This window comes from Metopolophium dirhodum, chromosome 1 (assembly GCF_019925205.1).
Source record: "Metopolophium dirhodum isolate CAU chromosome 1, ASM1992520v1, whole genome shotgun sequence".
Taxonomy (NCBI): Eukaryota; Metazoa; Arthropoda; class Insecta; order Hemiptera; family Aphididae; genus Metopolophium; species Metopolophium dirhodum.
Genome location: NC_083560.1, coordinates 79,248,260 through 79,269,938, shown reverse-complemented (window position 1 = coordinate 79,269,938; position 21,679 = coordinate 79,248,260). Strand labels below are relative to the sequence as shown.

Below are 21,679 nucleotides of genomic sequence, written 5' to 3'. Positions count from 1 at the left end.
GGAACATAGGTGGTTCATTCTTCCCTTGCGCTTTTAATTTTTTAGTATTGCTCAAATAGCGAGATGTGCATGCAGGAACAAAACATTTGTTAGCCATATTAATAAGGACTACATGAAATATATTTAAAAAAATAATAAGTTTAGGATAGATGGTAATAGTTCTACACTGTGATAGTGTGGTGTGACAGAATAATAAAATATAAATAAACAATGTTCATCAATATGTTCATAATATGTTTATTATTCAATACAAATATACTGAAATAGACCATATTGCTTATAAAATATTTCCGAAACCGAACTTCTTAGCGCTTCCTGGTGGACAATTCTGTAACTAAACTGCCGTAAAAACAGACGATTGGATCATCGCAGGAAAAATTTTTTTGTGATCCATGATGTTAAAAATGTCCACTAGAGTGAGTCACGTCTAGTCTAATTCCTATCATCTTATCAGTTATCGTTGATAAAAAAAACCATAAATAAATATGAAAATAAAAACGACATTTTTAAGTTTTGCTATATTATCTATTTATGCCTTATTATAATATATTACTATCGTTGTTTTAAATTTTCAATCCTTAGCTATAAAAATTGAACATTTTATAATTTTTAACTACGTTTTAAAAATTTGTCACAATACAATAATAAGAATAATAATTTAAAATAAGTTTCAAGCTATAAAAAATTGTCAATACAAACATACAGTCTAGTTATAGTAATAATAATTTCAAATATGTTTGACGTTTTAAAAATTTTTAATTTAATTTCGTCATATCTATGTCAAAAAAAATAAATTATAAAATAATTAATGTTAAAATAAACCATAATTAAATAATTAAATATTGTTTACAAGTAAGAATGATCAAACGCTGGTGTAGTACTTATAGTTAAAAATTCAATGGAATTTTTCAATGACTCTCTAATTTGTTTACCCTCAATTGATGATAGAGTTGATAGATGTTGATTTGGTACTTTTTTTTTTGAAATAAATCTTGCTTGCGGTTCAATTTTTCTTTTTCTCGTCGTTTCTAAGTTTGATGTTTTTTTTAAAATCTATTTTTTTCCTAACGTTATATTGAATATGTATGTCTGTCTCGGAATTAACCAACCAATTACCATTAACTTCAACAACCATATCCGGTGTAATTTTTGTACTTTTATTGTGAGCTGCCATAATTTGTGTCAGTTTATAAGACTTTTTTTGTTTTGAAATTTTAACAATCCTTTCGAAACTTTTGTCTCTCACCAATGACATTAGGGCATTAATCGATAAATCTAAACGTTTGCAGCTTTTGCCTTCTAAATAACAATATTTTATAGATTTATGAAGTGCTTCAAGGTACATGTTAGTATTAATACCAACATGTTTTCTATTAAAATAGGCCCACTTTTCTGCTCTCTGTGAATACGTAGTCTTAAAGTAATTTCCGACATCTGCTGTATCTTCATCATTTAGAAGATCATCTAATACCTTCTTCAGCTCAATCACAAAATTGTTTTCGTCTGTTTTGTATAATAAAGCTTTTAAAGTTTTGAATACAATATTTTGTTTTTCATTCGAGTGAATCTTTCTTAAATTTTTTGCCCAGTTCCTTAATACATGCCAAGTACACAATAGCTGTTTGCCTGCAGGTCCCATTACAGCATTCCATGCGTTGTAAAATGCCGGTTCGTCATCAGACATAAAAATGTTTGCATTAATATTACCAGTTATATTTTTGATACACCGAAAAAAGTGGCTGTATATGGTAGTGTCAGATCGATTGGAAAAACAAAAAGCTACGGGATATCCATTTCCGTATTCATCTACTACAACTACAGTGAACAGTTGGAAGTTATACCCATTTAGTCCATGTGTACCATCTAAACATACTTTGTCCGTTCCAAATTTTAATAATAATTCAGACTGAAGTTGAGTCATTATTACAAGACAAAAATCATTCATAGTGAAGCATGAAACACAATTATCATTAAATCCTTGTTACTTATAATATAAAATTGGACTTTCGTCACCTTTTTTCATCATTTCTTTTACCCAAAGATCTACACTTATTGCATCATTTTGGTGTTTTTTTGTCGAGTATGAAATATTTAAGTCACGCTTGATATTGTATATATTTTTTATTTCTAGCAAATTAATTCTTTTAATACTACCTATCCATCTCAACGTTTGATGACTAAACATCTTACAAAATTCTATTGACTGGAACACCAAAGGATAATTTTCCTGTGAAAAATATTGAAAGGTTATATTGAAATAATCTATTAATCATATATAATATATATAATAACGAACATAAATAACTTTATATTCGTTTAATGATTCATATAAGTTACCAGCAATCTTACTCCTATCTTCATTGAACAATCTTAGTTTTCCTATATCCTTCGTATGCCATAAGTGTGTACTATAATATTGTACATTAATTTGTTTATTTTCTATGTGTACTTTCATGTTAGAAGGGCAAACATGGCCAGTTTTCACGGATCCACCACTTTTTGTACATTTGTGTCCCTGTTTAATGATTGGTTATATTAATCACAACTTGGTTGAGTACATTTTAGGTTAAATATCTTACTTTGTTTGAAGTTCTTGGTCCAAATGATCTGTGGCAAAAATAGTTTACATACTCTTTGTTAATATTTTTTTTTTTACGACAACTTGACAAAGTGGTACTCTTCTTCATCTTCTATATTTTTTTTCCATTTGTTAAGGTCTGTTAATTTGTATTTTATTAAACTATACTTTTTTAGTTATTACGTTATATTTACATAACTGACAAATTCAGTTTATGAAATATTATTATAAAATACATACATGTCCACAATAACATCAAAAGTAAAAACCAATATTTTCAGCCAAATCACAAGAAATGTTAATATTTGACCTATAGCATTTAAACAATATTAATACTGAACAAACATTTTATAAGGAACGATACTTTCCAGTAGTGGCTGTCAAACTTGGTAAATGAAGAATTGTATGATAATACACTCATGTCCACAGTAACAGTATGATTGCCATTTCGCCATCAATAAAATAATGTAAATACTTAAATATGCTACAAATGTTTTATCAAATTAAGGTTGCATCCTCCACTCATCTTCAATTTTCTCTTAATAACTGAGTCATAATATAGATGAAAAACCAATCACAGCCAAATCAATGTAAATTTTAACCAAATATAAATCACCTATAACAAAACCAACCAACAATATTAAAACTGAACAAACATTTTATGAGGAACGATACTTCCAAGTAGGGAATAAAAAAATGTTGTAATAATAATGCACACATGTCTACAGAAACAACAAAAGTAAAAACAAATACTTCAACCTAAATCACTGAGTACATAAAAAACAATAAGTTAGTAATAATAATTGTTAACGAATATTTAATGTTTTATTATAAATTAATATACCTTCTATAGCGTTAAAATTTAACATTGTTAGCTCAATATTAATGTTATGAGATTTTAAATGTACAATTAATCCTTTGATGATTTTGTGCAATTTGTATATGAGCATAACATATTACTATGCTGGCCATATAAATGAGCCTTTGTATGTTTTATTATATTGGACTTCAAATCAAATGATGCATCGCAGTCATTACAATAATAAACATTTTTAATTTTCGCAGTATCTTTATGTTTCGTTCTTAAATTCTTATTTAAACCAGACACTGATATATATTTAGCATCACAAACTTGGCAATTAAACATGGTTCTAATGAATAAAATAATATAAAATATAATGAAATATGAATAATAAAAAATTCTTAACACATAATCACGATACTGCTATATATTATCATGAATCGTGATTATCATCAATGATAAGATGATAGGGATTAGACGTGACTCACCCTGGTGGACATTTTTGACATCATGGTTCACAAAAAATTTTTTCCTGCGATGATCCAATCGTAAAAACAGTACTCATTTATTTCTCATACGTACAATTGATAGTGACTACACCATTTTACCTATATCGTGATCTAAATCGTGGCTATAATATTGATAATACATAATACGTATGGATGAAAAAACTTAATGTAATCCTCCATGATATTCCTAAACGCATAGTTCTTTTTCTTTCGGATCTCGTTCTCTAGTCTTTCTCTCTAAGCGCTGCCCATTAGTTAATTGGTATACATGGTATAGACTTAGTAATAGAAAATGGGTTTACCAGGGCTTAAAGTGGGGAAAAATTCCAGAGGGGACTAATGTCTTCATATAGTTTTATGCGTTCCATCATTGATTATAAGTACTTTAGATTGTTCAATGGCCGGTTATTCGGTGGCACGAAATATTTACTCCCGGTAGCTGGTGAGGCGACGTGACTACAACGATTACAACGTTACACGACATTACTAACCACCAGTGTTTGTCAAGTTCCTTATAAAAAGGACTTCGTTCCGTTCCTTGTTCCTTTTAAAAAAAAAGGAATTCGTTCCGTTCCTAGTTCCTTTTTAAAAAAAAGAATTCGTTCCTTTGTCGTTCCTTTGGAAAAAGAACTAGTTCCTTTTTTAGTTCCAGATAAAATTAAAATTCTTATTTAATCATCAATTTTTTTTTTAAACAGATATATTTAGGTACTTTAATTTTTAATTATACTTATACATACCTACAAGTAAATTTATAATTTACTATTAAGTTTAAGAAAATAATACTGACTGCAGTTTTTTTTTTTATTCATTTATATTTTTATATTTTACTCATTATTTTTTAAACAATATAAAATATAAATATTATATAACATTATAATTTATAACAATAGACTATACTATAAGTACTATAGTCTAAATAGTAACTTTGTTCTGTTTTAGAAGAACTAATTTCTCAAATACTTCATCACCTAATCTGTAACGTTTAACAGTCATGATATTGGATCCAGTAGAAAACAATCCCTGAACAGGAGTGGTTGGTACTCGATAACGATCATAATATTGGAAATATACACACTAAGAAAAAAAACATTTCAATTTCAATTATTTATATATCAGTGTAAATTGGAACTTGAAAGGAACGAAAAATTTCGTTCTTTTTCCTTGAAAAAAAGAACTCGTTCATTTTCTCGTTATTTTTTTATAAAAAGGAATTCGTTCAACGTGCCGTTCCTTAAAAAGGAATTCGTTCCAGGAATCCGTTCCTTTTGGAACTCGTTCCTTCCAAACACTGCTAACCACAAGCCAATAACACAGCCGTCCGAATTAGTAATGTCGTGTAACGTTGTAATAGCTAATAGACACCTGTGCTGTAAAAATCAAAGGTGCAGGTGGTGCATAATTTTATTATTATTTTGTATTTAATTTCACATAAGAAAATGTAAAAGACTGGTCCGTTTTACTTGGAATTGTTTATCTAAATATTGGGAAAATAACTAAGCTAAGAGCCTTGATTTTATTCAACTGTATAAGTCAGATGTGACCAGATTTTACTTGATAGTTACTTTATCCAATCTATAATAAAAAAAACACTTGCCAAGTCAGGGATCAGCATGTAAACATTCTTGGTTTTTAATTTTTAGAAATGTATTAACTGATATCACACCCAATCGGTATAACAATTTGAATAAGGAAAAATGTCTGTGAGAACAGCCCCACAAAAAATCATTTTCATTTTCATTTAGTGAGATAGATCTCCGAAACCGGAGAGCGGATTTCGTTGTTTGGGGTCTTGTAAGATTCACATTGGTTAATGGTTAGAAGAAGTGCAGTGAAGATTTTCAAAACTTTATCTTTAATAGTTAATAACTAAACATTAAAAAAAAAAAAAATTAAAACAAATTTTTTTGGGCGTTTTTTGATGTTTTTCAGATTTACAGCTTTGTAGTAAATTAACGATTTGAGATAAAGTTCTGAAAATCTTCACTGCACTTCTTCTAGCCAATGTGAATCTAACAAGACCCCAAACTACAAAATCCGTTTTCCAGTTTCGGAAATCTACTTCGCTAAATAAAGATCTAGAGAATATAACTTTTTTTTCTGTAAAAAGTTAAATCATTTTTAAAAAAATTTTAATTCCACATTTAGTATCTACTTGATAATCTCTTTTTAATGAGTTATTGACCAGTTATTGACTTTTTAGCTATCATAGTTTAGGAGAAAAGTTAATAAATAGAAATTTTGGGACTGTTCACGCCGACGTTTTTATGGATTCAAGTGGTTATACCGCTTGGGTGTGATATCAAATCTCTCTTATTAATATTTTATATTAAAGCTAGCTAAATTACCCTCCTACTCATCATTACTGAGTTACATTTTTATTATTTTAACACCAAAAAAAATGTTAACTTAAATATCAAGAAAGTAAAATAAATCAGATATCAGAAATATTAATGATGTTATAATATTAGTTGTGAATAATGATTTATCAACAGCTTTTTGTGATGTTTTAACCGGTTGTATAATACTTTTTGACAATTTCTGTAACTGTGGCTTCAGCTGAGAAATCTTTTTCCAAACTACTTAAATTGATAAAAAATTACTCGAGGAATTGTACTTCCCAAGAAAGATTAAGTAATATATCAGTATTAAGTATTGAAAGAGGTTCCATTGATGAAATAAATATTGAAAAGATTAAATTAACAACACATTTTGTGTTATTTTGTTTATATGTCCTAACAAAATATTTAAAAAAAATAAATTCACTTTAAATTATTTTTATTTTCAAAGAACAAAAATTGTATGTTGATATGAATAAATATTAAAAACTTACAAAAGAGGATATATATTTTGACATATGACATTTAAATTTATTACACTGTACAGTAAGAGTATCCCTAATATTTTGCAATTATATTTAAATGATCAAGGTTGACTGCCAATAAGATTTTATTGACCAAAAATGATATCTATTTTCTTCTAATATTTGACATAATTCCTTAATTTTTTTCTTATTGTGTAAATTTATTTTTCAGGACGATTAATTTTTTTTTTATCATTTCTAGTGAGTATCTAAAATATTAACCTAAAAAAATGCACTAAAAGTATTTCAAATATATAATAAGGTAATAAATCTGAAAAAAATTACCCAACAAAATATTGTCCGAGTACCTACTATCATTGATTATGAATACTAATACTAATAGTATTCTGGTATTCATAATCAATACTACTATGTATTTGAAACACATTTGTATCGTGTCAATGAGATGCAAATGCATTGAAATCCGAGCTTTAGGATATATTATATACATATACTTAAAACAGCTTTATATTTACTATTTGAAAATTTATTCAATTGAATAATTCACTAATATAACAATCATAATTATATAAAATAATGTTAAAATTGATTGTGCCTTTGTGATTTTAATTAAACATTATGTGAGTAAAATTTAAAACAATACTGACAGTATTTACATTGTGATTATATTGTATTATATGTTTTAGGTACTTCTGAACAGCCAGTAAAAATAATGTCAAATTATTTTCCCATAACCTCGTATACAAATTGGTGTTTGTACCAATATTGAAGTGACTGCAGTCCAGAAGAAGATAGAATTATCACTAAAATAGTGAGCAGTTAGTAGCTCAGCATAGAGACAATTTAGGAGGATATTTATTTGACAGAACAATGTTATTTTCTGTTAGCATTTAATTTTTACAACTTGTTGAATGTGCGATTTGAGGATGTGAGATTGCAATTTACATTGAATCTATAATAATAAGCAATGCTTCAGTACGCACATTTCCTCTACTTGCCTAAAAATATATAACATAATTTTTATATTTATGTACATAAAAAACCAAAAGAATACATACTTTAACAAGTTCTTCCACGTAAATTTTTCGTAAATGAGTTTTTAAACTATGAGTGGAAAATTTGAGGGCTCTATATAGAATCTCAAGAACTTTATTCGTATACTCCAAGTTCCAATCATAATTGATATAGGTAAATATAAACTGTCTTAAACAACGCCTCAACAACATCATAAATTGATCAGTGTGATGCAACATAAACTGACCATTTTTGATGGTATGAAAAAATGCATTCATAAATAATATTTTACCTTGATAAGAAGTGCAACTATGGATGAGATTACTTATTTTTTTAAGAGCACTTTCCTGAAATTTTTTTTTAAAATTGTATTAAAGTATGATACATACATATTATTATAATATAGTATATACATCTCAGCTAATGACCTTAGTAGTCAAAAGTGGCTTGTCTGTAAAATAAAAATAAGAAAAAAAATATATATATACATATAATAAACATATATTTGTATCGCTAAATAAAAGTATCCATTATTTTGACAGGTGAGCTTTCACAGAATTACACTATCTATAAGCATAGAATATTATCAGGATTATGGCTATAAATCGATTGTGACTATATTTCAAGACATTTATTGTTACAGAATATTTATTATGTAAAATACAATAATATATATTATTTAATATTTTAATTAAGTATCACAAATAATTTTGAATAATTATTGTTATTTTCTATAAAAAATTGATGTAAAAATAATAAACTTTAAACTTTAATTTTCTAATTCTAAATGCTTAAAAATAATAAATGATGAACAATTTATAAATATTCTGAAATAAAAAGAATCTAATATCAAATGGATAGACGTATACATGGTTTAATTAAGATAAACAAAATATTATTTACCTGGTTTAGTGGTTTATCAGACGTCCACAAAAAGTAAAATAATCCATTCCATATAAGCAAATAATTTTCCAATTGAAACGCTGAAAAAAATCATCAGTAATAAATTAGTATTGAATACCAACTTAAGATATGATGTTTAATAATATGCAGTTTCGACTTAGTTTATTAATTTAAAATTAGGATAGTAGGACTCTAGTAGGTAATTATTCTAAATGACGTGGCGAAGGGAAAAATCATGAGGCAGCCATCTCTCAGTTTCTTAAGGGCTGGTTGGTGGATAATGGCCAATAGGTGATAATTTAATATTATAATCTACATAATATATTACAAACTTAACAAATAATAGATTAAACTAATCAAAAAAATGTTTTTCTTTAACCTTTAATGTAAAATACTGAATACTGGATATCTATTATATCTAACTAGTTAAGAGGATGCTACACAGATATTTATTGTCACCATCTTACAAGTGCATAACATGGAAAATATAGTAATTATTTAGTATTTATTACTTTTCTTAAAGGTACCTAATGTAAAAATTTATATTTTATAGCTTATTGATGTTCAAATCAGAATTTTATTCATTATTTATCATCTTATTTTAAAATGTATTAACACTTTCATTGCAAAATGTACTAGAACTTTAAATGTCAAGCATGTTCATATTAGTACACATTTCATTAGTGGGACAAATTACTTTATCCGAGGAATAAAATACAAATAATTATGTAATAAATAGGGCAGTAAAGTTGTTGCATTTACATGTTTTTTGTAAATGCTTATATTTATTGCTGAGTAAGATTAAAATGTGTTTCGTTAAACTCTAAATTTAAATTTAAAAAAAATTATATTGCAATAAACGCAATTTTGGCGACATTTTTATTTTTACTGCAATTTTAACTATTTTTCATAATTTTTGTTTACAATTAATATTAAATAACTTAATATATAAAATAAAAGCAAGTAAAGGTAGCAGTGAACAAATTTCTATATTTGTTATAATACTTATTATTTTATTAATTATTAATATTTCTATAAAGAAATTATCGCATTAAGGTCGCTAAGAAAACTTAAAAAAATCATTTGATGTGTAATGCAATAATGTAAGCAATATTCATTTTTAATTTTTATTATTATTATTTATTAATATGTTTGATTTTATTGATTTTATTGATTATAATTAAATTTTGTCGTTGCAATTTTTAAATTTAGCAATTTTCAATATATTTTAATGCAATCAATTTAGTGAGTTTTTAATGCAATAACTTCACTGCCCTAGTAATACATATTAAAATAAAGTGAATAAAGTGTAAATGTAACAAACCATCATTTGTGTCTCCAGAATGTTTCAGCAACAGTTGTATAAAATGTTTTATACCATAATTTCTAGTTCTTCGATCAAGTGACAGCAATAACTTCATGACTAGTGAACTTTCAGCTATCATATTTAATTTGTTTTCTGGGGCTTTGGTAGCCATTTCTCGATCTAAAGGATATGTTTAAATTGCTAGGAAACAAGAAGGGGCCCCAATTAATAACAATTCGTTAAAATTGAATGAATTCTATAATATTTCACAACGCTTTTGAAAACAACTGAGGTGTTACTAATACAATAGAATAATTAACAACGGCTATTAAGTTACTATTTCAATAATACTGTATAGTTTATTTACTCGTAACACACATAACGTTGAATATTCTTATAAGGCCGTAACCTCAAACGAGCACGGAACGACTAAAAATAATGACTAAGTTACACAGGACTCTAGTCTGAGTTGATTCGCAATAGGCAAACCAGTCGCGACAATATCATATAATTACCACTGGATTAATGATACGCTCGACAACATAATATAACACTAAAATAATATAATACACAATAGTAAAATACAAATGATTACCCCACACAACACTACAACAGTGAACAGGGGAAATTATAAAGGAATATCGTTGATAATAATCAATGGTAATATTAATCACGGCTTTAGATAATATACAGGTTAAGCAACGTAAATATTAATAAATCGTGGTATATACCACGGTCTTAGATTATTAAATTGTTATGTATAAATAATAAATATAGTCTACATTTTATAAAGAGTGTTATTTACATAGACCTTATATACCAGGGCATGAAACCGATTGAAATAATTTCGGTTTCGGTTTCGATTTTGTATACCTTTTTTGAAATTTTACGATTTCGATTTCAACTTAGGAATACCGGTATTAAGACATTTCGGTTTCGGTTTCGGTTTTGTATACCGGTTTCCAATTTTCTTTTGCGAATAATGAAATGGTTATCAACATTTTAATCGTGATCTCAATTTTATTATGAGTATTAATTATGCGTATTAATGGAATAAATTTACGTATTTACACGTTAATACACGACAATTAAAAAAAAAAAAAAATAGTTTCCAATTTTTTCAGATTTTGGTTTTGAATTTAATACCGGTATCCAATTTTTTCCGGTTACGGTTTCGACTTTAATACCAGTATTCAATTTTTTTCGGTTTCATTTTGATTACGGTTTCGGTTTCGGTTTTAAAATGGTTTATACCAGTTTCTGAAATCGGTTTTGAATACGGTTTCAAGCCCTGCCTTATACTCATATAATACTTCTACGCATGCGCGAAAACCAACCAGGCTGCTTATATAGTAAAATTTATCGTATCGTAATATAGTATGTATAATATACATTAATATGCTATGTATAATACTTATATTATTATAGAACTGTACCTAAACGCTTGGTTGGCTAACCTGTATATCTTTAACCGTGCTTATACCTACCAGTAAATAATAACCATATAACCATAGACTTTATACTCATAGACGGAGCATCCAGGTGGGATGCGGGCGGGTGGTGCGGTGATTCGTAACTTTCCAGCAGTGATGCCATTCTTTTCGACAAAAACATTTGTTTTTAATACTTACCATATAATATTAAACAACTTTATAAATTATTTTATAAGTATTAAAAACAAATGTTTTTGTCGTAAAGAATGGCATCACTGCTGGAAAGTTACGAATCACCGCACCACCCGCCCGCAACCCACCTGGATGCTCCGTCTATGAGTATAAAGTCTATGGTTATTTACTGGTAGGTATAAGCACGGTTAAAAATATACGGGTTAGCCAACCAAGCGGTCCAGAAATGTTACGGTTGACTGGAACACATATCTACCACTAGCATAGGGAGGTAGGGTTGCTTTACTTTGTTTTGCCGGATAAATGTACGGTCTAAATGAAAAATAGGAATAAGCAAATAAAGTATAATCAATAATAATTATTAATTATAGAGCTACGTGCTTTATAATAAATTGCAATTAGCAATTATTATTTTTTATTCTTAATTGTATTGTAGCCTGAAGGTACCTATTAATTATTTATTTTATCATAATAATGTATTTGTGTTATGTGTATACAAATATTTTAACAAAATATGTAATTTGTGCATATTATTTAATATTTTATAAATTCTAAAAAGTAAGTATATGGACTTTTAATGCAGTAGTATTGCGAATACTTATAAAATACTTTTCCCAAAAGTATTTTGAATAACTATTTAGAATATTTTTTAAAAGTATTTCATTCCTATAAAAGTCTTTTAGGAACCCAAAATATTCTAAACTTTATGTAAAATGTAGATATACTAATAATACAGTATACGAGTACCTATACTATATTGTATATATTGAGAATTTGAGAATTATTTATCTTTATAGTATTACTACAAAAATATAATTGGAGTTAGCTAGAAGTGTAGGTACAACTTGAGCGTATAGTCTATAATATTTTCTTGCATGGCTGGGCTCGATAAGTTACAACTTTACTCTTCAGTTATATATATAATTACCTAACCTTACCTTTTTTTCATAATATAAAATTAACTGGATAGTAAACCAACTTATGAGATCTTAAACATTATATACCTACTATGTAGTTACAAGTAATTTGTTTTATACATTTAGATTTTTTGTTCAGTTTTTTGATAAATGTATATGTATGCCATTTATACTTTATATTTCTATAAAAGCAATGTCTAATTTTAATAAACATTTTACCATTGATTTGAAGTTCTAATAAGTAGACAAGTAGTATTTATAATCAATGATTTTAGTATAAGAAATAAAACTATACAAATATTGGTTATAACTAGCCCAGATTCTTTAATTACATTAAACTTCTTCAAACCAAAAACAAAAAATGATTTACTTAATAAGTATGTAACAGGTTCATTCACAATTTTGTGTTATCTATACTGCATCTGCAACAAGCCAATTCTGCAATAGCAAATTTAAAATGAACCAAACAATACAATTTTTATGAAATAATGCTATTTATAGTAAAAGCTTTAAGCAAATCTTAACCTACAACTTTGTGGTCATGAAAATAATAAACATGGTAATAAAAAGTTTGTAGTTAATTTTATGTAGAAATCAATTTAGCTATTTTTTCCTTCTTTTTGCTCTTTTTTTTTGGCGATTATCTTGGACTACAAAATGACTGCATTACAATATAGTTACTTAAAATAGATGTAACGATGTCATTTTTATGTACTTTGCATAGAAATAAAAAAGCACAATGTAAATAATCTTCTACTGCAAGTTCAAATACATTTTTTTTGTTTACAATGTTTAGCAAAGCATTCTTCTACACTAGATAAAAAAGTGAAATAAATTTATATTGGGATAGGTTAATCCTCCTTTTGATTTAATATTAATTAGCTCAGCTTCTGGCAAATCAATAAACTTATCGTTAACTATTAATGCACTCAAGCAAAGCATGCAAGATGTATTTTTGGCAAGTTTTTTGATACATACCCTGTGGTATAGTATATAATACAATTCAGAACTGAAGCTTCATTGTAGTTATGATCTTCAGTTACTTCATCAGCTTCCCAAGATCCTTCATCAAGAAGCAAATCAACTTTAGACTTTAAAATATTTAATTTTTGCTGTCTAACAATTGATTCACAGTGAACTATTACTTTAAGCTCTGACAAAGCAATTTTTGGGGCCTGGCAATCAAGTATTGTATAATTCCCTGATTTAGGAGGACCCAAAACTGAATAAATCGTTAAAATACGGTAAAGATGTAGAAATGTAGGGCCTGTAGGGTGGTCATTGGGATCTGCTGCTTGCCTTATCATGCCCAAAGTTTAAACAGACAATATATTAGTAAAATTTATATTTGAAATCATGATTTAAAGTAAATACTTCTAAAGAGTCTTGGTTCATTTTTCCTGTTAATATATAGCTAAATCCAGTCGTATAGTAGTTATTTACTAATCTCTATTGATGAATATATTGTAACGTGGCCCTTCTGCTGTAGAGAAAGTAAGAAATTAATTTTGACTTATTTTGGTTTTCTTTACATTTGATTCCCAATTATCAAGCCAGAATTTCAGCATCTTCCAAAATCTACCAGTACAAAAAATAAGATGTCAAGTTTAAAATATACATATTATAATGCAAAATATAATATAATTTATAGTTAAGTGTTATTCAGTACCATGAAGTCTTTACTAGACATGGTAATTCCTTCAGCGGCATATCTACGATTCAAGGAATCAAATAAATAATTTAACAATAATGGGAATTCTTGTGTTTTTTTGCTACCGCCCAAAACAATGACTTTTCTGCGCCTGTAAACTCTACACTACATGTCCTTAAACGACTGAAAACCTACATAATTGAATACATTCATAATATACTAAAAATATTATAAATGTAATAAACCTATTAGAAATACAATTGTCCATAAATAATCATAACTAGGGCAGTGAAGTTATTGCATTAAAAACTCACTAAATTGATTGCATTATTGCATTAAAATATATTAAAAATTGCACTTATAAATTTGAAAATTGCATCGAAAATATTTAATTATAATCGATAAAATCAAATATATTAATAAATAATAATAATAAAAATTAAAAATTAATATTGCTTACATTATTGCATTACACAACAAATGATTTTTTAAGTTTTCTTAGCGACCTTAATGCGATAATCGTTCTATAGAAATATTAATAAAATAATAAGTATTACAACAAATATAGAAATTTGTTCACTACTACCTTTACTTGTTTTTGTTTTATATATTAAGTTATATAATCTTAAATGTAAACAAAAATTATGAAAAATAGTTAAAATTGTAGTAAAATTAAAAAAGTTGCGAAAATTGGATTTATTGCAATATAATTTTTTTTGTTTAAATTAAGAGTTTAACGAAACATATTTTAATCTCACTCAGCAATAAATATAAGCATTTACAAAAAACATATAAATTCAACAACTTCACTGCCCTAATCATAACTATTAATTAATATGACTTATTATATGGCTACAAATATGTCATTAAAGTTTCATTTACATTAAATTCAGATCTTAAAATTAAATATATTACCTGTGTCATTAAACACACTTGCATTCTTATAAAATTATACAAGTAAAGATATTCTTTATTAATTTCTGGAATAGCACAAGCATTGCCAGGATGAACTACATCTGCATAAAATGCCACCAGCTGATACATTTTCTTTCAGGATTCACCTTAAATAATAAGTTGTCAATTATTGGGCATTAAGCAGATTTTATTGATATTCTATAATAATTGTATTACTTTAAGATATTGTTTGTCATGCAAACGGTTTCTTATACTTTTGAAAAGGTGAGGAACATTAGAAAAAAACACTTTTCTATTTTCCTGAGTTGGATGTATAAAATAGTTCTGGAACTCACCCAATTTGTCACTAATCCCTAATTATGTCCACATTTTTCGATTTGTTGCAGCACTATCACAAATAATCCCATCAATAAAGCACCCAGATGATTCTTATGGTGTTATGGCTTTTAACACAAGCTGGGCCAGTACGGTTCCTGTAATAAATCAATTTTAAAACAATGCAATTTTAAAATATTTATAAACTACCTTTAATCAAATTATAAGAAGCAAATACAGCAATAAGCTGAGAGAGATTATCTGCTAGACATTGATAAAAGAATACCAATCCATGGTCAGCTTTCTCTTCTGAAACGTCAGCTTCACCACCCATATCCTCAAGACCAAAGTAGGATAAATCACGAGTGTTTACATATAGATCTTTTCTTGATTGAATTTCATCAAATAAAAGAAGTGACGTTGATTTTGATGTTTACAAAATATTCTTATCTTGAGTAGATCAAAGAATCGGAGATCAAATCCATAGTCAGTTTTTACATTCGATAAATGTTTACGGATTGTAGGGGTACAAGGTAAAGGCATTAGTTCATTGTCTCTGAGAAAACGATAGGCTCCAGATGATTGAAGTTGAACAATAAGTAAAGGTAGTAACATCCAATTTTCAGAGTAGCGACGGTTTTTGGGGTTTGTATATTTGCTGGCTGAAACTATTTCCCTTATTAATGTTGACTGTGAATCATTCAATTTATTTTCAATTATAAAATTGGCAAATGAGATATCTGATAATTTATTTAGTTTTTCCTTGAATTCATTTAAATGATTTTGTAAAAGCTTGACGCTATGTTTTGCTCTTAATACTTGTTTCTTGTTTCTGTACTTGTTTTTATTACAAAATTTATCCAACTGATTTTTTTTTGAAGGTAATAATAAAAATCTAGTAGATTTACCGGCAGATAATCTTGATTTTTTTCATAGGCAATGCAATTTTTAATTTATCACAAACCATACATTTAGTTTTAATAGATGAAATATGAATTAAAAATGTGCATTTTTATGTCACCAATGATTTTGAACTACATCTGCACATTCAATTGTTATCCCATCAAATTCTTTAACTAAACGTCCAGCTTTACATACTTGTTTATTGTTAAAAGCATTTAAAACTAAAATCAGTTCATTTAATGTCAACACTTTTAACTTTGGACATATGTCTTGAATGTCAACAAATATATCATATAATTTACATTTAACAATCATATCTGTTTTTCAATAAAAACTCCAACCTCATTTTCATTACATTGTACAGTATAAAATGTAAAACTTGGTTTTTTTCTTCTGTTGATTTGATAATCCCAATTATCTGGAAAATTAGTCAACTCAATTTCCATACACATGTTTTCAAAGTATTCTATAGTAGGAATGACAGAAGATTGAAGAAATTCAGTAGTTTCTTGATTCAATACATCCATATTTATATCAGTTTCTGGCAGTTTGGAATCAACCTATATATACAAATATAATAGGTATTAATATTATAACCAAACAAAAAGTTCATATAGGTAAACATAATGATATGAATAAGTATTAAAATAATTTTCACCCTTGAGTTTATAAAATATATTAATAAGTAAACATATTTAATGTAATAGTTTAAAATTACTTCTGTTAGCTTTATGCTTTTAGAATTCCTACAATTACTATCCAAATAAACTCTTTTTGTAGGGGATCTCCTTTTTTTCTGTGGGTTAGAAAAATATTTTTGTCCAAGAAACAATGGTATTGCATTTTTTGCAGTTTTGGAATCTTCAAGTTTATCTGAAAAAGGTAATGTTAACAAATTGATAATAAAAAAAGCTTCATGCCAATCATATTATCGTAGTATTAATTAAAAACCTTTGTATTTTAACCCATAAGGAACCTTCCTGTAAATACCTATTTAATGTTATAATATTTAAATACTAGGTATAATATCAAATTTACTTTGTTACCTATAGTATTTTGTGTATCATAATATAAAGTTATTATTTTAAATTGCATATTTCTAAGGTTTTTAGAGAATATAAATCCTGGCTCTAATAATAACGTTAATTATATCTTTTGGAATCACAATTTTTAAATTAGGTAAATAATTCAAAACTGAATAGGTACTTACAACAACTTTTTGCTCACTAACTCTTTGATGTCCATTCCGTGATAATTTGATCAACAGTAAAATGCTTAGCACAAAAGTTGCATTTTTAGATACAATAAAATCTTTAAATTAAGTTATAATTTGTTATGGGTATAGACAAGAATTCTTATATTATCTATGAGATATTAAAGAATGGATAAGCCATATTTTGTGCTTATCATACGGGAACGAACATGAAAATATTTTGAGGTTATAGATGTCTCAACACAAATAGATATATATATATAATTTATGATAAGACCTCTGTTAGAATGAGAGGCAATGATCAAAAACAATTTTTCTCTCTTCCCCATTCCGGCACACTTCCCTCTATTTTATTAATGTATAGCCATGGCCTATCCATTCTTTAATATCTATGGGTATTTTGATGGTCGTCTTCACCAAATAATAAAGGCTATATTTAAAGGCTCTCTAGTCTTCACGATAATATAATAAACTGGAAACTACATGGTTTATTGGTGATCAGGTCTGGTGGCTTTTTGAAGCAGAAGTCCATGTCACGCCTTATCAATCTTGGGTTTTCCGGGGGGTATGGTCGAATAGCACTTATTTTAATCGAACTGCACTTGGGCTCAAAAAAGGTATTTCAATAAAAATATCATGAATTTGAAGGGGTTAAACGTTTATAATACAGTATTTCCCTTTCCAGGCTTAGGACTGACAATGGTTTTAATTATTGGCGTAGTTAAACATGATTATTTTATACATAGTACATACCATTGTCCATTATGTTAATATAATATTATATATACATATAAATATAACATATATTAAATCATCAAATATTATTATTGTCATTATTATAACTTTTTTTTTAAAACTAATTTTGATAATTTTTATAGTAATAATTTTTTTTATTCTTTTTTAAATCGTCAAATATTCTTCATTTTTTTAGTAATTCTTTTTGTAAATCATCAAATATTATTATAAAAAAAAAGTAAACGTCCATAGTGACATGCAATTTTAACTCCTTTTTTTGAACGAGTGCAGTTCGACCACTACCTGTTTGTTACCCGAGTGCAGTTTGACCACTACCTGTTTGTTACCCGAGTGCAGTTCGACCATTACCTTTTTTGAACCCAAGTGCAATTCGACCATTTCTTTTTAGGTAATAAGTGCAATTCGACTATCCCGTTTCCGGGGACTATCCCCACGCTGTTTAAAGTAAATCATATTATCATCACTTGAACGTTTATACCTATATACCAAATATTTTGTGTTCGCTGTGGCCCCAATGTCATTCCACTTAAAACCCTCCGTAAAATCCGACCCTGCCGATATGTAGTGTTACACTCAAATTATTTGTTTCTTAAGAATGTTGAATGTTTGTGAAATATACACATATTATGCACATATAAATGCGTTATCGTACAAGCTATATAATCTTAAAAGTGTCGCGGTTCAAAATAATGCATATATTTTCCAAGAAACATGAATAATTCTAAACTTTGTGGGTTAAAGCATCAACCTTAGCGTACGTAGCGCAGCCTGTGGCCGTTTAATCGTGCGACTCATTTTGGGACGTTATCAGAAGTGAATTTTGGACTTTTATTTTTTTTTCATGACATTGTGATTACATAGTTAGTTGTGTACACAATATATTTTATTTTGTTCAGGCTATTCAATTATTATTAATTTATTGACTTATATGTAATTTATGCTTTTTGGTTATAATATATTGCATCATCATCATCAAACAAAACAATCTTTCCTGCTTTCCTGAACACCAGAAAACTTGATACCTTGGTTTGTGTATAGTCTTGTCTTTAGTACTTTAACATTGTTTATAGAAACATAATATAAATACAGTTGTTTTCACATTTTAACAACTGTAGGTATGTTAAACTCTTATGTTTTGATACCATTAGTATTGAATTGTAAATTGTACTCCTAAGTACAAACATTATTTGTTTAGTTTTACCGTGTTTAAACATTAGACTATAATATAATTACCTTGGTAGATGTATTATTATAGGTTGTTGGAACTATACTGTTCCAAATAAGAATGGGAACAGTTGTTGTCAAAAACTAGTACAGGGTCATGCATTAAACAGACAATAATGGACGATCATCAACTTAGAATGTTGCCGATAACAGGCAGATCTGTTATGAACATGGGACCGACTGTGCGACGGAGCTCAGTTATGTTAATGCGCAATGGTGTTCCTTTCTTATTTGGTACAGAGTATAGAACTGAAATGCAAATATTTTTTCTTGAGGTTGATTATAAATGATTATTTCTTTAGATAGCTTTGTATAAAGCATTAAAGCAGCATCTCATATTCATTACTGAATTTAAAATTTTTTTTTTCTAGATTTATATTTTAATGTTAATATATTATTATGCATCCCGATAGAAACAATATGAATTTTATACAAAAATGTTATTTTCACAATTTAAGTAAATAATACATAATGCAATCTATGTTTTGGGTGGATATTACTTATCTTTACTTTATATAGGTATATTCAAAATACTAATTTATAAAATACAAAAACGTTAACATTTAGTAAAAAAAAATTGAACTATATTTCTACTAATCACAGTACTTGAATCGAGGGAACGAGGCTTAGAGTTAATTTACTTTTAAAATACATTTTTTTTCACTTTTGCATCCTCCTTTTAATTTTTTTTTTGCAATTTAAGCACTAACTTAACTGGAAAGCAGTTGGGCAATTGGAAAAATTAAAGATATTTGTTTTTAATATATTAACACATATGTTATGTTTGAGTAGAATTGTAGATGTCTGCTATTTTATATTTAAGATGATGTGTCGTTTATGGCTGAATGCTTACTTAAAATTTGAAAGTGTATAGTTTACAATTACCTATACATGTAATTTAAAATTTAATATTTTTAAACATTTTTTTTATTTTTATTGAATTGTGTTTTTAACAAATGTTAAAACAGGAAATATGGAAGATGATAAAGCATCAAGCAAAAGTAGTCCTGGAGTAAAGAAATTATTTGAATTAAAGAAATGGAATGCTGTTACTTTATGGGCTTGGGACATTGTTGTGGACAATTGTGCTATTTGTCGTAATAACATCACGGACTTATGCATTGAATGTCAAGCCAATCAAGATTCAGGGTCTAGCGAAGAATGTACAGTTGCGTGGGGCGTATGTAATCATGCTTTTCATCTTCACTGCATATCTCGTTGGTTAACAACTCGACAAGTATGTCCACTTGATAACAAAGAATGGGAATTCCAGAAGTATGGTTTATAGAAATACATCCAGAATACATTTTAACATATATTTCATTGCTTGTATGGATAATAAATATTGAAGTATTATTAAAATGTCCATAAAATTAATATTTAAAGAAGTAGATTGTCAACCATTAAATTACCTTTTTCTTATTTTTTATATCAAACTATTTTATAAGAGATTATCCTGTAAAATATTAAATTCAATAAATTTTACAATAAACGAATCTGTGTACTATGGATATAACTGATGAATACGGTTTTGTTTATTTTATTATTTCTTATTTACAAAAATGACTACTGAGTTAAATTATAGTACTTAATAAGGTTAAATTACTATAGTGTTTAATAAATATAGTAATATTATTTATGACTCATACGTCATACCTACTAATTCAGTTATACCAAGAAATAAAAATCACATATGATGGCACATGCTATTTAAACACTAGCTTTTCTAAAAACCAGATTTACAAATGACCTATTTTAAATTTTTTATTTTCAGTATTATGAAATAAAAATAAAAAATGTTATAATAATAGCGTCTTTCTTTAACAATATTGTGTTTTGGTAGGTACTATTATTGTAGTTTAGATGAAATGTAAAATACTAATTAACTACAAATTACAATCAGAAATAAATGAATTGTTGTCATTACTAAAGGGTATAAAATTCCACACAGCATTTATCAATCAAAACAATTGTATAAATATTAAATTTGAATTGGTTATAAAATTCTAAAATTTAAAAGTTAATAAATTATTGATGGCATATTTTATTTTTTACCTTCTAACCAAAATATTGTATAGTTATGAATAAATATTGGCTTAACAATATTACATTTTTTAAGACGATTAAAAACTGAATAAATCTTTATATGTAACATTTAATGAACAGATAAAATAAAAGTTTATTCAATCTTTATTATAATATATTATTTTTATTTTCTATTCAT

General features: G+C 27.1%; 1 protein-coding gene, 1 long non-coding RNA gene and 2 pseudogenes across 3 annotated transcripts; 1 reads left to right on the top strand and 3 right to left on the bottom strand.

Annotated features, from left to right (window-relative positions):
- Positions 1-846: 846 nt before the first annotated feature.
- Positions 847-2,029, bottom strand: LOC132937246 (uncharacterized; annotated as a pseudogene).
- A 315-nt stretch (positions 2,030-2,344) lies between these two features.
- LOC132933453 (uncharacterized) lies at positions 2,345-3,170 on the bottom strand. Its single transcript, XR_009662883.1, has 3 exons — positions 2,819-3,170; positions 2,580-2,717; positions 2,345-2,515 (listed from the first exon to the last, which is right to left on the bottom strand). It is a non-coding gene; the product is annotated as an uncharacterized LOC132933453 (long non-coding RNA).
- Positions 3,171-15,473: 12,303 nt separating this feature from the next.
- On the bottom strand, positions 15,474-16,293 carry LOC132942103 (uncharacterized; annotated as a pseudogene).
- A 2,287-nt stretch (positions 16,294-18,580) lies between these two features.
- Positions 18,581-20,899, top strand: LOC132935131 (RING-box protein 1-like). Of its 2 annotated transcripts, none has more exons than XM_061001593.1 (2): positions 18,581-18,675; positions 20,424-20,899. In XM_061001593.1, exon 2 carries the CDS (start codon positions 20,429-20,431, stop codon positions 20,741-20,743), a length of 315 nt encoding a protein of 104 aa, XP_060857576.1. In that variant the 5' UTR covers positions 18,581-18,675; positions 20,424-20,428; the 3' UTR covers positions 20,744-20,899. The 2 variants fall into 2 exon arrangements, with proteins under 2 accessions (XP_060857576.1, XP_060857575.1); XM_061001592.1 differs by lacking the exon at positions 18,581-18,675 and adding an exon at positions 19,096-19,257.
- Positions 20,900-21,679: the final 780 nt, after the last annotated feature.

Bases quoted from the DNA above. Each gene is read 5' to 3' on its own strand.
- LOC132935131 (XM_061001593.1), top strand. From the start codon at position 20,429: ATGGAAGATGATAAAGCATCAAGCAAAAGTAGTCCTGGAGTAAAGAAA.